General features: G+C 43.4%; 2 protein-coding genes across 3 annotated transcripts; both read left to right on the top strand.

Annotated features, from left to right (window-relative positions):
• Window positions 1-945: 945 nt before the first annotated feature.
• On the top strand, window positions 946-2,802 carry LOC6538254 (solute carrier family 25 member 45). The gene is made up of 5 exons (XM_002098745.3): window positions 946-1,101; window positions 1,356-1,468; window positions 1,698-1,938; window positions 2,001-2,115; window positions 2,176-2,802. The coding sequence occupies exons 1-5, from the start codon at window positions 1,056-1,058 to the stop codon at window positions 2,570-2,572; spliced, it is 912 nt and encodes a 303-aa protein (XP_002098781.1). The 5' UTR covers window positions 946-1,055; the 3' UTR covers window positions 2,573-2,802.
• Window positions 2,803-3,065: 263 nt separating this feature from the next.
• LOC6538255 (kinesin-like protein Klp98A) lies at window positions 3,066-14,662 on the top strand. 2 transcript variants are annotated; one of them, XM_002098746.4, is made up of 12 exons: window positions 3,066-3,892; window positions 6,689-6,912; window positions 9,317-9,630; window positions 9,685-9,854; window positions 10,048-10,483; window positions 10,547-11,278; window positions 11,345-11,518; window positions 11,683-11,805; window positions 11,917-12,030; window positions 12,092-13,136; window positions 13,197-13,372; window positions 13,433-14,662. In XM_002098746.4, the coding sequence occupies exons 1-12, from the start codon at window positions 3,846-3,848 to the stop codon at window positions 13,673-13,675; spliced, it is 3,798 nt and encodes a 1,265-aa protein (XP_002098782.1). In that variant the 5' UTR covers window positions 3,066-3,845; the 3' UTR covers window positions 13,676-14,662. The 2 variants fall into 2 exon arrangements, with proteins under 2 accessions (XP_002098782.1, XP_015048734.1); XM_015193248.3 differs by lacking the exon at window positions 11,683-11,805 and having other exon boundaries at window positions 3,067-3,892.
• The last annotated feature ends 111 nt before the right edge of the window (window positions 14,663-14,773 follow it).

Here is a 14,773-nt window from a genome sequence, read left to right on the forward strand (position 1 = left end):
CTGCACCCACACCACCCACTTACCCACACTCACCCATACACACTCGAACACACACACACACACACGACTAAACAAAATCTTATGCTGAGAGTAAATATAAAGAAAGTAAATTATAATTACACAAACATAAATGGGAATAAATATATATAGGTATATATAAACATGCATATATATAAAAGGAAAATTATATATGGAGGAGCATCGGAAAACAAAGGTTTAGTTGATTGCTTTTCGAATCCAGGCAGAAAGTATGCGAAAATAAAGTAAATTAACTAATGGCGAGAGGCAGCAGAAAAAATTTAAAAAAATTGCATGGCGCAGGCAAAAACAAATATATAGCTGCAAGCAGAATTAACCAAAAATGATTAAAAACCAAGTAAAACATGAATAAAAGAAAACACACAAAAACTGAATGAATGAGTATGAGCAAACGGAGAGAAAAGAAGCAAAGAGATCAATCAACAATAAAAAATTAATAAATACAAAATAATTAACGCAACGTGTTTGATTTTGAATATAAACTGGGCAGAGTGTTTCAAAAAAGTATTTTCTAAAATTTGGGAACGATGAACTTCAACTGAAAAATCAAGAAATTGACTTTAAATCTCACTAAGGACATCGTTTACTGGAAATGAGTTACTTTTCCAATGTGTTCTTGATGAACTGACTTTTTAAAGGATAACTCACATAGTAGATTAAACTCAACCAAAGTGATTTGAAAACTGGTTCCGATTCATCGCTTGATGCTTAAAATATCAAATAAGATGATATCATGAAATGCGATGATATCATGAAATGTGTAGAGGAGGTGACTTTATAGTTAGAAAGTATCTTTTTCAAAAAGTGAACTGTCGGTTAGCAATTTTAGCAATCAGCTTCTGTTCGTTGGGAAAGCTAGTGAGCTATTGCATTTGCAGAGCTTTGTGGCCCAGCCACAAAAGCTGCGCACTGCAGTTGCTTCGCTGCCGTCGTGGGCTGCAGTTGGAAAATCGCGAGAAAAATCAATTTTTGAAAACCCCAAGTGCTTGCAGAAAATCCATCTGTGATTTTCATCCATGAAGTGGGAAAACTACTGTGACTTTGTGGCTGGATGCTTTGGCGGTGAGTGGGAGTGCTCCAGTTGGTATTCAGCCCATATTGGCCAGATGTCTGGGCATGACGCAATGCAGCAGCCGACGATGATAGGCAACTTGTTGAGAGGAACTGCCTCAGCCCCAGAAAACGGGCGCCATGGTCAAGTTCACGTGCAGCGCCCCTGATCCATCGGATTCTTGGCAGCATGTGTTGTTTAACTTTGTGACCACAATTTTAATTAATTTATGCTGCATTCTTGATTTTGATACTTTGGTATACAGGTGCCTGTGGGGTGCTGGTGGCCCACCCACTCGACACCATCAAAGTGTGGCAACAGGCCTCGAACTCATCCGTTGTGAAGGCCATTCAACAGATATACAGCCGCAACAATGGGGTAAGTTTTGGAAACCAGGATTACGTCTAGTTGGAGTTTTTTTTTCTATTTTAAATAATTTCATAAACTAAAATATAAGTAAAACTTGATTGAAAAAATGATATCATTTGATATATTCATTTGATTTAAACCAGTCAAGTGTTTATGTTGTTATGTTTTTAATCCCGACTCCGACTGGACGCAATCCTCTAGCTGGTGATGGGTTTAATCGATTGGGATCGCTTGAAAGGTCAACGGCTTCTACAGGGGCATGTTCTTCCCGTTCATCTCGACGGGCGCGATCAACTCACTGCTCTTCGGCATCTACGGAAATCACCTGCGGCAGCTGCGGAAGGTGTGCCACAGTGACTACCAGCGGGAGCAGCTGGAGTACCACAACATGTTCCTGGCGGGTTCTGTAGCCGGATTTGTGCAATCCTTTATCGCCTGTCCCATGGAGCTGATCAAAGTGCGCCTGCAGACAGCCACTTGTAGGTCATACTCCATCGCGTTTCTGTCCCAAAATGGTGGGTTAATGTGTGAAATTCCGCAGATTACAGTGACTATCTGTATGGCCAGAGAAGGACCGCCTTTGGCACGTTCAAACGGATACTCAAGACTGATGGAATCTCGGGCCTCTATCGCGGCCTTTTGCCCATGATGTGCCGGTGAGTTACTTATAGTGATTCCTAAAATAGATGGAACATTAAGTGGTTTCATGGTCACAGCGACGTCCTGCCTTACGGAATCTATATGCTGGCCTATCGCCAGGGCGTGGACTACATGGACAGGCGGGACTTTGTGCGTCGGCGACGCAGTCAGTCGGACGGATCCAGTGTGAACCTGCTGGTGACCACACTGGCTGGTGCCTGGGCCGGAGTCATCTCGTGGGTGTGTGTCATTCCCTTCGACGTGGTTAAGACCCTGATGCAGGCGGACGAGAACCACAAGTACCGGGGAATCTTCCACTGCGTGCGGGTGCAGTACAGGGCCTACGGCTGGAGGAGCATCTTCCGCGGCAGCTGGATGCTGGTGGCGCGGGCGGTACCCTTCAACGCCGCCACTTTCCTGGGCTACGAGTATGCGCTGGAGTGGTGTCAGCGGTGGAATGGCACCTACGTATGACCAGGCAAGTCTGGACGAGATTAGGAGTTTTAGTTTGTATGCTGTGTACATTGTTGTCAACTGAGAAGAGTGATAATTAACTTCAATGCTGTATAACAGCATTAACAAATAGCTTTAATTGCCTCAATTTGTAAACGTTTTATCATATCAACCACTTGCTTGATATTTTCGAAATGCACCTCAATTTTGTAAGCTTAAAAAATGAAACAATGACAAATTATGTCCGAAAATCAAAAACTCTTCTAGCCTTTTTTTTTGTGAGCAATAATACATAGGTTTGATTGTTTTTTATTTCTTAATTTTAAGTAGTTTTAAGAATAACAATTGCTACAAATTTTTGAACTTAGAAAACATTCGAATCGGTTTGAGTCTGCGCTATCAGAGCCATCAACCATTTCTATGAATACTGAAAACATAGAATGAGTGTGACCGCACTGTTAGACGCAAGTGGTAAACTCCACGGCTAAACACACTGCCCTCTGAACGGTCACACTGAGTCGAACGATGAACAACAACACAACATCGCGTCGCGTTCGTTAAAAAAACGAGATAAAACCAAATCGAAGTAACAAAGTGTACATACTGCGCGCGATTTTGCTTATATTCATTGCGCTGCACTTAATGACCCGTGGCCAGTGAATTTATTTGCAGACTCGAATGGTCAGCGCGTTGAAACGCAGCGAGTGGCGATGAGCAGCCGCCGAAAAAGATGGCAGCGAAAATTGTGCAAGTGAATTAATGTCGAATTGCGCACAAATATTATTCATTTCACTAGTGGTAGTATGTGCAGTTGTTTGTGGCGACGCGAAAAGTTCGCAAAGTTCGCTGATTTTGCGAACAGGAGGCTCGAAATAACGGTGTACAGGAAGGCGAAGAGAAAAACAAACTAAAAAGCAGAGCAAAACGGAAAGCAGAAAGTGCAAAAGTCGGGCGAAAAACGCAACAGAGTGAATTGTATATCCATTGCTGCCCCCCATAATTCTGTTATTCCCCTTACCCCACTCCTCTCGAAATCGTCCCCCCAAAAAATCTAATTACGTGGCAAGTGGTCAGGCGAGAAGAAGAAGAAGAACAACAACAACAAGAAGAACAAAACCTGCTGCTGCAAGTTTTATTTTTTTTTCGTTTTTATTTGGTTCCCATCTCTTTGCTTTTGGTTTACTGTACGTGCTGAAAACGCCCCCAAATCCGCACCACCCACAACTCACCACCCAAATAAACAAATAACGGAGTGCTAGAATCCCGCGGAGCCACCACCATCGCTACTATCGAAATGTCGTCACTCAAGGTCGCAGTGAGGGTTCGACCCTTTAACTCGCGGTAAGCAACGATATTCTACGCCTATTTTATGATGATGTCGCAATTTCCTTGGCCATAGCTGTTTCTGAAGGCTATGGCCAAGGAAATAGCAGCCTCCTTCATAGAGCATTCAAACAGACGGACAAAGTGTTTAATCCAACAAAGAAAATAATAATAAAAATAAAAATTTCAAAATAAACATTTCACATAAATGATCATAATATTAAAGATCGTGTGTGTCTAATGCAACAAAAATTGTATCTTTTTTCAATTCTCTTTAAAAAATAAACATTTCTGTTGGCTTTTGAATGTCTTCTTATTATTTTCTATATTTCTCATATATATTTTTAAAAAGATCTCATATGCATATGACTCAGAAATGAGCCAAAAAAAACCTTTGCGTTATCTTTATGACCTCACTTATCAGCAGGAGAATGTTTGTTTGCTGGGCGTATAAACTTTAAAACGCCCCTCAAAAAAGTTAGGAATTTGGTTGCGCATTTCGCTGGCAAAAGTATCTAGAAAAAGAATTTCGTTACAAAAAAAACCCCCTGAAATACAAGTATAAGCAGTACGAATGAGCCTACTTAAAACCACATTAAACCTTTTTATTTTTACCAGCCTCGTCTACGATCGTTAACCATTTTTGTTGCTGCTTGTTTTTTTACTTTTTTTTTACTTTTTGTGTCTTTATCTTGTCTATCTGACGAAGCGGTCATTGCTTTTGGCACAGTTACTTGCGAATAAAACCGAATCGAAAAAAGCATTCGAAAGAAAGACGAACGCACCGCCGAGAAGTTGGCAGAACTGCCGCACAAAGAAAGATGAAAGATACACATGTACTAGTAAAGATACAATCCGTAATGATGTCATTCATCTCAGGCATTCGATATAAAAATCACATTAACCCATACAATACGGGCTTTGTGCGCTTTGAGTTTACGGCTGCCGTGTGTTAATTGTGCATGAAATAAAACAACATCATCAGCGGCAAATGCTGTAATTATAGTAGCAAAAAACTGGAGCTAACTCCCTGCCGAGTTGTGACATCATCGTTTTGGCTCCAACTTATGCAAAGCAGCTACTCATTATGACAGGGAACACTCGATAAGGCAAACGGATACATGTTCGATTTGTAGTCATTGCTCACTTAAGTATTGTCTATGAATAATAATCATAACAAGCATTGTGTGTTTAGTTTTTTGAAGAGTATTTCTCCAACTGGAGCGTTCACTGTAAATATTTTTGCATAGTTTCTTTGGCCTCCGGACGGAAATTTTTAGCACATATTTCCACGGCTCGTCAGTGGACATGCAAGACTGACTGCTCGCAGTAGCCTCCATGCGAAAACAAAAGCAGAAATCTACTATAATTACGTATAAGTGTGCTTTATAGGCACTGCACCCGAAAAAAGCAAACAAAATATGCTTTGATTTTGGCACGAAACTGGCCGAGCAAGTTCCACATCCCATCGCATCGCTCATGAGTCACAGCGGCGAAATTCGTTGGTGTCCCGCATAAATATTTAATTGGGAAATGAATCAAGGCCTGCAAAGAATTTCCCGCTGGCTGGCGGAGTTTTGCTAAATGGGGCGATGGCTCTCCTCCCGTAATCTCCATCTGGCTGGGGATCGCATCGGGCCAAAGATTAACGAATTAAAGCCACTCAAACGCAATGAGCACTGAGTCGACTTGAGCGGACTTGAGTGCAGCATGGCAAAGTGGAGCGGCGTAATCATGGCGGCCCATGAAGATGGGGGGAATGACCTAAAATTGTCGCTCGAAATGGGACAAGGCACTACACAGCTGTCATGGGATTAATAGAGCTTTACAGCCGCAGAGCAAACACCCTTTTCACTATTTGGGATAAAGTAAAAGTTTAACTGCATAATCATGGGAACAATAGGTACAGAGAACAATTAGGGAAGGAATTAGTCATAGTCATCCATGTACTCCAGTAATATCTAATTGTTTCCCCAAATCTCACGAGTCTTACCATAACTGGTTTATAATAGCGCCGCATTCAGACAGTAAATGAAGTTCTAATAACAATCATGTGATCTTTTTCTGTACATCTCGGTCGTAAAGCTATGATAGGAGTCCATAAACTACTAGATTCACGTTTTTCCTTGAATTGCCAGCTATCAGGGGTCTTCTGTTTGCTTAGTAGCGCCTTCGTGTGTGTTATTTTTCCAGCTGAAGTCTATATCCGCGTGTGGGTGCCCCTATGAACTCCAGTCAACCGGTTCGGTTCCATCTTTAAACGAATGTTCTATGCCCAGCCGCGAGTTTTTCCATCTCGCTTTTTTTATTTGCGCCGCTTTTCCTTTTGATGTTGCAATCAAGTCGTTGGTTTTCTTCCTCATTTTAGTGCTCCCTCCAAACCGGATTTTCTTTTTTTTTTCTTTTTTTTTTTTTTTTTATAATTTGTAGCCAGCTAGCGGAGAGACGAGACGTGTGATCACAGGGCTGGCTAACATGTCAATTGGATTGCATGGGCCACCAGTCCATTTCTCGTCTATTTCCATTCGCTTCCCCGTGAAACGCCCCCTGACTTTTCGCCATTTGTTCGGGTCATGCAAAAATCGTTAATAGGAATATTTATGAGCAAGCGACTCGGTCTATTTATAATCCAACACGAATGGCCCCAGAAAGGGCGGGCTGTGCGGAGGTGTTTGGGAGAAATGCAAATACTATTCATTATATGTAACGTTAACAATAGACTGGCACGACGTCTGTCAGCCGAAGATCCATTATTTGCCACAAGCAACAGCGCAAAGTAATAAATAAAAATGTCATCCTTACTTCCCATTGCAGCGAGATCGACATGGATGCCCAGCTCATCATGGAGATGGAGAACAAGAAGACGCGTCTTCTGAAGCCCCGTCTGCAGTCCATTCGCGATGCCGGGCGGGACAATCATCATGACTTCACCTTCGACTATTCCTACTGGTCATTCGACGCGGAGGATCCGCACTTCGCCACCCAGGAGCAGGTGTACAGCGATCTGGGCAACGACGTCGTCGATTGCGCCTACGAAGGTGAGCCAAGGTTCCTGGGGTCACAACATTCGATTACACAATGGTGACGCTCTAACCCCCAGCTAATTGAGCGAATATTGGTCTACGCTTTGGCTTTTAGGCCGTGTCCCACACTATGCACTGCAAAATACTACATCTCAGACTGTATAGCATATTGTTATATAAATAATAATAAATTTAATAAAGAATTTTCGTGTGAGGTTCCTTATGAAATAAGGAGAGGTAAATAGTTCAAAGACAAATACAGCTATCCATTCCCCATAGATTAAGATATAACCATATCGATTAAATTTTCTTTATTGTACTATACATGTATTTATTTTCTGTGCACCTTTTCCATTAGCCCCACAGCGAGAGCGTTTTTCCTTCATTCTGTTTTCCTGCACTCACCAGTTTGTTTACATTTTCCCTGTGCGTCTGCTTATTGGCTTTGATATTGGGTGTTCCCTCGCGTTTCCCAAATTTTCTTTCTTTTTTTTTTGCTTTGTAAACAACATTGCGGCTCTAAAAATAAAAACAGCACTAGAGTATACTAGAAAATACCCATACAACTGGTTGCAGACTGAAACGCTCTGCTGGCGACTAATTGTAAATGAATTTAAGTTTGTATGCAAGTAGGTGCAGTTAGCAATAATCATGCGAATTTCCTGCTACCGGATGGTTGACCGCCCATCCAGAGTTTTCCAAAATTTCGAGAAGTACTGGGAATTTTATCGACCGAACAAGTCTTGAAGTTTCTGTTATTACACGATTAAGTACTTTACCATCTGGCATGACAGCAAAAATAGTTATTGCGCAATTAATATACAATATTTAATTGATTGGAGTAATTCAAGACGTATAATTAAAACCTATATCTGTTGCTCACGATTCGTATTTTGTTTAGTTAATAGTTTTCAGGCATTTTCGATGCATTTCGAGCTGCTCACTTGCCATTTCAAAAATCTAGTGTACGTAATGCTTCGTGTGGCTCCTAAGTGGGCTTGATTCGATTGCAAGAGTTGGCCAAGAAAGTAAGTCAAACAAAACTTTCGCCCACAACTCAAGATGCCAAGCGAAATGGAACAGCTGTTTTTTGCAAAAAAAAAAAACGCTTGGCGTTGCTTTGGCACGCTTTCAATATCAAATTACGAGCAGCCAAGAGTGGCAAAGTGGCAGTGGGAATAACAAACAGCTAACATGCATGCGCTATGCAGATAAAGCCAAGTCACTCCAATGGCCATAAACAAAGAGCGAGTGCAGTGGCGTCCAACTGACTGGCTGGCAATTTCAGTTAAAACTCTTCGGAAATGTGCAAGTGTGCAGAGCAGGAAATTTCAATGTTTATAATATTCAAACTTTTACAAACACGATTTCATTCAGAAAAGAAAACAGCTTGATTTGATTACCATTAATGATGTGCAAGTAATGTGTATATATCAAAAGCTAGTCTTAAAGCGAAAAATTTATAAGTTGTATTGCATTTGGTAAACTTTGGTAGTTTCTTGCTGTGTAGCTTACTAAACGACGGATAATTTTTCTTCAGCTCTCAGCTTTGTCTTGGTAATTGTTGTTGCACCACCTGTGCGGTCTCGAGTGACGTCGAATGCAAAAGCAAATCTTATCTCACACCTGTCGGCCATCGAGATTGTCCAACGAGCTGCTGAAAGGCTTGAGCCATCCCCAAACCCATCTCCATACCCACTGGGTGTAATTCGAGCCGGAGGCACTGGATCCGATGGCTTTAATTGCTGTTGGCTAGGCGCCAACGATGATGTCGCAATTAGTTGGCGCTAGTCAAAGCTGTAGAGGGGTCATTGCTTGAGTCATCGCTTGTATTGAAAACATTTCTTGTTTGTTTTTTTCACACTGCCAAAAGTTCAAAGAGTTTTGTGCAAACAATTCAATGCTCAGCCATTAAATGGCACTTAAGACTGATAAGAGTTTAAGTGCAGCTATAAAATCAGTCAATGAATGGAAAGTATCAATATTTAGCAAAGAACAACTAATTCAACTAAGGGAACAGAAGTTATTTGCCGTTCTTATTAAACCTAAATTGCCATATTCGGTTATATATTATATATATTGTTTGGCGGCAATCTTGCTCAACTTTGATTGTTTTTATTTCCACTCTAAATGTTATTATGTGTCACCGGTGACGGTGCATTCCCATTACTCAGTCACGAAAGGCTTGCCTCACTTTTGGGCGGTTCAGCAATTGCAGCATACCCTTCGTGACTGGCAATTAACTTTGGATAGCACGATGCGGTCGAGTGGCAACCGCCCAACGTTCGCTTTCTATAGTTCTTTAACACAAACCAACGTAATGATCCATGGTCAAATTGCTATTAATAATTCCCAACACCTCCCGTTCATTCTTACCATCAACTAATTATACTGAATTTTGCATTTGCATTTTTTGCAGGATACAATGCGTGTGTTTTTGCCTACGGACAGACTGGCTCCGGCAAGACCTTCACCATGATGGGCACACCCAACAATCCCGGCCTGATACCGCGCATCTGCGAGGAGCTCTTTGCCCGCATGCGTGTGGGTCAGGAGTCGGGCACCGGCTACAGGACACATGCCAGCTATCTGGAGATCTACAACGAGAGGGTCAAGGATCTGCTGGCGGCACAGAGCACGGGCCACGGGCTACGGGTGCGGGAGCATCGCAGCCTGGGTCCCTATGTGGAGAACCTGTCCCAGCATGCCGTCTCTGACTTTGATGAGATTCAGGTGAGTTGGTGGCATTCCGAGAACTCCTTACTCATTCAGAAAACTGTGTTATAGGAATGCATCGCAAGGGGAAATGCACAACGCACCACGGCCAGCACCAACATGAACGATACGAGCAGCCGCAGTCACGCCATCTTCACGATCACATTTGTGCAGGCGGTTTTCATGAATGACATGCCAAGCGAGACAGTCTCGAAGATCCATTTGGTCGATTTGGCAGGCAGGTGCGTAAGCGTAAGCGTAAGCGGAGCATGAAGCACTGCTCTGGAAAGTAAAATCTCACTAGAGGAAAAGCATTTGGTTTATATACGAAAGATATTCAGAAACCTAATAGGATTCCGGGTGCCCTGAGTAAAGGGTATCTGATAGTCGGCGAACTGGACTATAGCAGTCACTCTTGTTTATTATTCATTTCAGTGAGCGCGCCAATGCAACGGGGGCAACGGGTCAGCGCCTGAAGGAGGGCGCTCACATCAACAAATCGCTCGTGACTCTGGGTAGCGTGATCTCGGCTTTGGCGGAGCAGACGGGTGGCGGTCACAATAGCAGCAGTTCCGCACTTGCCACCACACCGAATGGGGCGAGTAAGCGGGTGCTCTACATTCCCTATCGCGACTCCATCCTCACGTGGCTGCTCAAGGACAGTTTGGGCGGCAACAGCAAAACCATTATGATTGCCGCTCTATCACCGGCCGATTGCAACTACAGTGAAACACTCAGCACACTGCGGTACGCAAATCGGGCAAAGAACATTATTAACAAGCCGACGGTGAACGAGGACACCAATGTCAAGCTGATCCGAGAGCTCAGGGAGGAGATCAACAAGCTCAAGTCCATGCTGGCGGGCGATATTGTAAGAAGCTACCATATGGCATCAATTTAAACTGCAATTACATTTTGAATTCTATTCTATCAGCACTCTCTGCAGCCATCGCTTAAAGTATTGGCCGATCTGCAAAAGAAGGAGGCCCAAGAGAAAGTACTCACCGAGGAATGGACGGAGAAATGGAAGGTGGCCCAGTCCATATTGCAGGAGCAAAAGAGTCTGGGTCTGCGCAAGTCGGGTGTGGGCGTGGTGCTCGACTCAGAGATGCCGCATCTAATTGGCATCCACAACGACGTGACCACCGGAGTGACACTGTACAGTCTGAAGGAGGGGGAGACGCGAATTGGCAGTGAGGATGCAGAAGTGGATCAGGACATCGAGTTGGCCGGCGACGGCATTCGGGCGCAACACTGCAGCATTTTCTTAAAGGGTGGTGTGGTTACGCTGCATCCCTGGCCCTTGGCCCAGTGTTGGGTGAACGCCCATCTTATTGACGAACCCAAGCAAATCTCGCAGGGCGATATTATATTGCTGGGCCGAACCAACATCTTCCGATTTAACAATCCCGCCGAAGCTGCAAAACTAAGAAAGGATTTGAGTCGGTCGCAGCTGGACATGTCCCGGCTTTCCCTGATCACCTCGTCCAAGGAGAATTTACTCACCTGCAGCATATACTCGGACGAGGATGGAGCATCGCCTTACAAGCGCCCAGAGCGTCAGTATTATCCTCAGCGGCCCATGTCGCGAGACGATCCGGAATTGCAGGACGAGAATAGAAAGATTCTGGATACCATTGAGAATGCGCTGAAGCAGCTCAATGTGGTAAGTGATTATTGTAATATATGTACATATATACTTGGTATTTAATGTCTCATATTTCCAAATCAGGAACGCGTCCAGATGCACGACCAATACAAGACCAAAGTGCGCAAGCTGACCGAAGAGCTCATTCGCCTGGAACAGGAGGAAATGGACGGCTTGCAGTTGCTGAATTGCCGTGAACAGGAGCTGGTCGCCCGCAAGGATATGCTGCTGTGGGAAAAGAACAATGAGAAAGTTCAGGTGCGACATTCTGATCCCATCCGTTTGATTGCATGTCATCATTAATTGTATCTGAAATGGATGGATTGATTATTGTGCTTGTTTATTGCCTGTTCATATTTATTCCTTTTTTGTTTTGGCTTTACGTTCCTTACAATTTTCTGTTCGTTCCATTTTCGTTTTAGATCGACATTGTGTGTAGACAAATTTCAGCGTTTCAGACGCAGCTCGACTCTAAGAAACGAGATTTCTCTGAGTATGTAGCGAAAGAATTGCAGGAACTGCAAGATTGTGGCAAACTGGACGAGGTTTGTTTGTTTGTTTAGCATTTCTTTGCTTAGATTAGATTACATTTTAGATACAGTTAATTATATATACATCTATTACAATGACTAACAATCATATTTGTGTATTTACAGATGGGGATGAAGATCGAAGAGGGCACACCTCTGAATGATGAACTGCTTTTGCAGGTATCGGATTCTCTGGATTTATTTGCCGCGCAGTTTATAAAGGATACTGTGCGCAGAAATGTAAGTATCTCTATATTGATTATATAGAAAATACATTATAATTATATTTATACACTTTAAGAATGAGGAAATCCGGAAACTGGACGAACAAATAGCCGAAAAGGAAAGAATACTCAATGCCAGCACTACGAAAATAGCTAAGGTCGACGAGACCATGCTGGAGATCCAGGCCCAGCTGGAGCGCTTGCGTCTGGAACGCGCTGAAAGCGAGGCTGAGTCTCAGGCGATGCGCGCTAGGAAGCAGAATATGAAACTGCAGTTGGGCAACAAGTCGATGTCCACCTCTACAAGCACTAACGAGGCTGACGATGTATCCAAGTCAGATACTTACGAAACCTGTGATACCTTCCACACCGCTCAGTCCAACTTATCACTCGTTTCATCGCCCACAATTACGGAAGGCCAACAGTCGCCGCTCAGCAATTGTTCCTGCGATGCGGAGGATGAGGCCGAAGACACGCGGAAAGATGACCTTTCCGGCAGCAGCGAGGAGACTTCACGAACCTGTACCGCTGGTCCCAGCAGTGGCAGTGGCAGTGGGAGTGTAGGCATTGGTGGCTCGGGATCCGCGCCCAGCTGCACACCCAGTTCGCAGGCTATCATGAGTGACAGCGGTGTTTGCCTGGATAGTCGTAATCAGGCTATCCTGCAGAATGGTCACCTTAACAACTACAAGCAGGGTGTGCGCACCAGCGACGAAGACACCGGTTCCTGCTCCTCCTGTGAGCTGGGACGGCACTCCGATGTTGCTCGTCCGTATTGTCCACTGCACTCGCTGCGACGCAAGATTGCTGCCCAAAAGGCACTGATCATGAAGAACCTAGAAACGGACTTGAACAAGGCCCAGTTGGATGAGCACATTGCCGATCTGCAGGATCTGCAGCGACGCTATATACAAATGGAGCAGGAGATGCTACAATCGGTGCAGGACTTGGAGGCTCATGCCCAATGCTGTGCTGACGAGCGATCCGGCATGGAACGGCAGTACGAACTAGCTAGCTCTATTATGCGTTCGAGTGTCATGAGTCCCACCAGCATGGAGGAGTCCACTTCGCAGATATATTCACCCAGCATGACAAGATCCTGCCCATCTATGCGAGAGTTTCGTACGTAATTTGATATATGATAATTATGTTGTATATTATTAATAGATTATATCTATTTAGCTGAAGGCGAACACTTCATTACCATTCCGAGTTTTGTGATGCGGGGCGCCGGCAAGCAAACGCACTACGAATACGAGGTTCGCATCGCTCTACCCGATGGCAAGTTAAACATTCTGCGTCGATACAGTCGCTTCAGGGAGCTGCACCTGTGCATGAAACATTGCTACGGGGCCAAGGTAAATGATTGCTGAATGAGAAGTTTTTACCATTCAATACATTAATCAATTTCCAAACAGATATCTGCACTACCCTTTCCGCGGAGAGAGCTCTTCGCCTCAAACAGCGAGCCGGTGGCGAAGCATCGTCGTCGCCTTCTAGAGCTCTACTTACGACGCCTATTCGTCGTGTGCTCGAAGATTCCGCAGTGCCCAATCTACGAGGGACCCGGCGGAACGGGCCTCACACGCGCCTCCCTCGTCCAGCTGTCGTCTTTTTTCAAGAAGGGCCTGTTCGAGAACGGCAAGCACGGGACGGGATAATAGTTAACCTACTGCTGAATTATCTCCTGCCTACAGTGTGTCTTTTTATTTACTTGTACTACCTGTTAAGCTATATGAACGACAACATGGACCTGTTTTGATTAGCTAGCCGAAACTACTGTGTAGATTAATTAGTTGTAAGCCCCTTAGCTATGTAAGACCACCAGTGTCCTTTCTAACACTCGAACATATGTGCGACATTTTTTATACCCATTGTTATCAACTGAATCGGAGCTTTATATTGAAATCACTGTAAATGTAACTGCCAGTGGCGACGTTGCAATCTCTGATTTGTACTACACCAAGTGCAAATATATATTCTATCTATTAGTATCGAGTTGAAGGTTTGTTTAGATGGTTTGTTGGTGTTTGCGGCCAGTTTTAATTAGTTAATTATTTCCCTTTACTAGCTAATTATACGCATAGGTGTACGACTTCCAAAAAAGTTATTCCAGTTATTTAGTCTGTGATTGCCAACTGAAGTTATAGATCAGAATCCAAGCAAATAAGCGTAACTGAACATTTCACGCGCGAGTAATAGTAATCCAACTGACAACTCTATAGTTAATATCTCTTAGGCGTAAGCTACTTGTACAAATCGAACACTGATGGGTCTAGGTGGGCAGATGTTTAGCAGTAGGTATTAGGTTCACTAGCTATTTAAGTTCTAGATCTAAGTCGATGCGTCGCAATTATACTAAACTAATTATGAGTACAATTCCCGAAAATGTAACAACATGAAATGTTCAATGTAAAAAGCATAGACTAAGTTTACTTATAGCAATATGCTAGTTGATATTGAATGGTGAAATTGATCGATCGGCGGATCGGTGGCAATAAGTGAAACAATAATAGCCTAGATGTAGCAAAACCTGATGGTTCCGCCCACTCAAATGGAAGTCCCTCAGGGACAACCGATTCAGATTTGACAACAGAGTGGCTGCTGTCTTAAAAAAATAAATACGTAAATATATATATGAAACTAAATTTTTGTTCTTTTTTATAATAAACTTATTAGTCGTGAACTAATGTAGAGCCCACCACTGTATTATATGTAAATATATGTACTACATGGTGTATTTCTACTTTAGCTCTACC

The sequence above is a fragment of the Drosophila yakuba genome, chromosome 3R (genome assembly GCF_016746365.2).
Source record: "Drosophila yakuba strain Tai18E2 chromosome 3R, Prin_Dyak_Tai18E2_2.1, whole genome shotgun sequence".
Lineage (NCBI taxonomy): Eukaryota > Metazoa > Arthropoda > Insecta > Diptera > Drosophilidae > Drosophila > Drosophila yakuba.

What these genes read in the sequence shown, in the direction of transcription:
- LOC6538254 (XM_002098745.3), top strand. Translation starts at nt 1,056, where the DNA reads ATGAAGTGGGAAAACTACTGTGACTTTGTGGCTGGATGCTTTGGCG. An exon ending in GCGCCTGCAGACAGCCACTT is followed by an intron (nt 1,939 to 2,000) that starts GTAGGTCATACT and finishes GAAATTCCGCAG; the next exon opens with ATTACAGTGACTATCTGTAT. An exon ending in CTTTTGCCCATGATGTGCCG is followed by an intron (nt 2,116 to 2,175) that starts GTGAGTTACTTA and finishes TCATGGTCACAG; the next exon opens with CGACGTCCTGCCTTACGGAA.
- LOC6538255 (XM_002098746.4), top strand. Translation starts at nt 3,846, where the DNA reads ATGTCGTCACTCAAGGTCGCAGTGAGGGTTCGACCCTTTAACTCGCG. An exon ending in GTTCGACCCTTTAACTCGCG is followed by an intron (nt 3,893 to 6,688) that starts GTAAGCAACGAT and finishes TTCCCATTGCAG; the next exon opens with CGAGATCGACATGGATGCCC. An exon ending in TTGGTCGATTTGGCAGGCAG is followed by an intron (nt 9,855 to 10,047) that starts GTGCGTAAGCGT and finishes TATTCATTTCAG; the next exon opens with TGAGCGCGCCAATGCAACGG.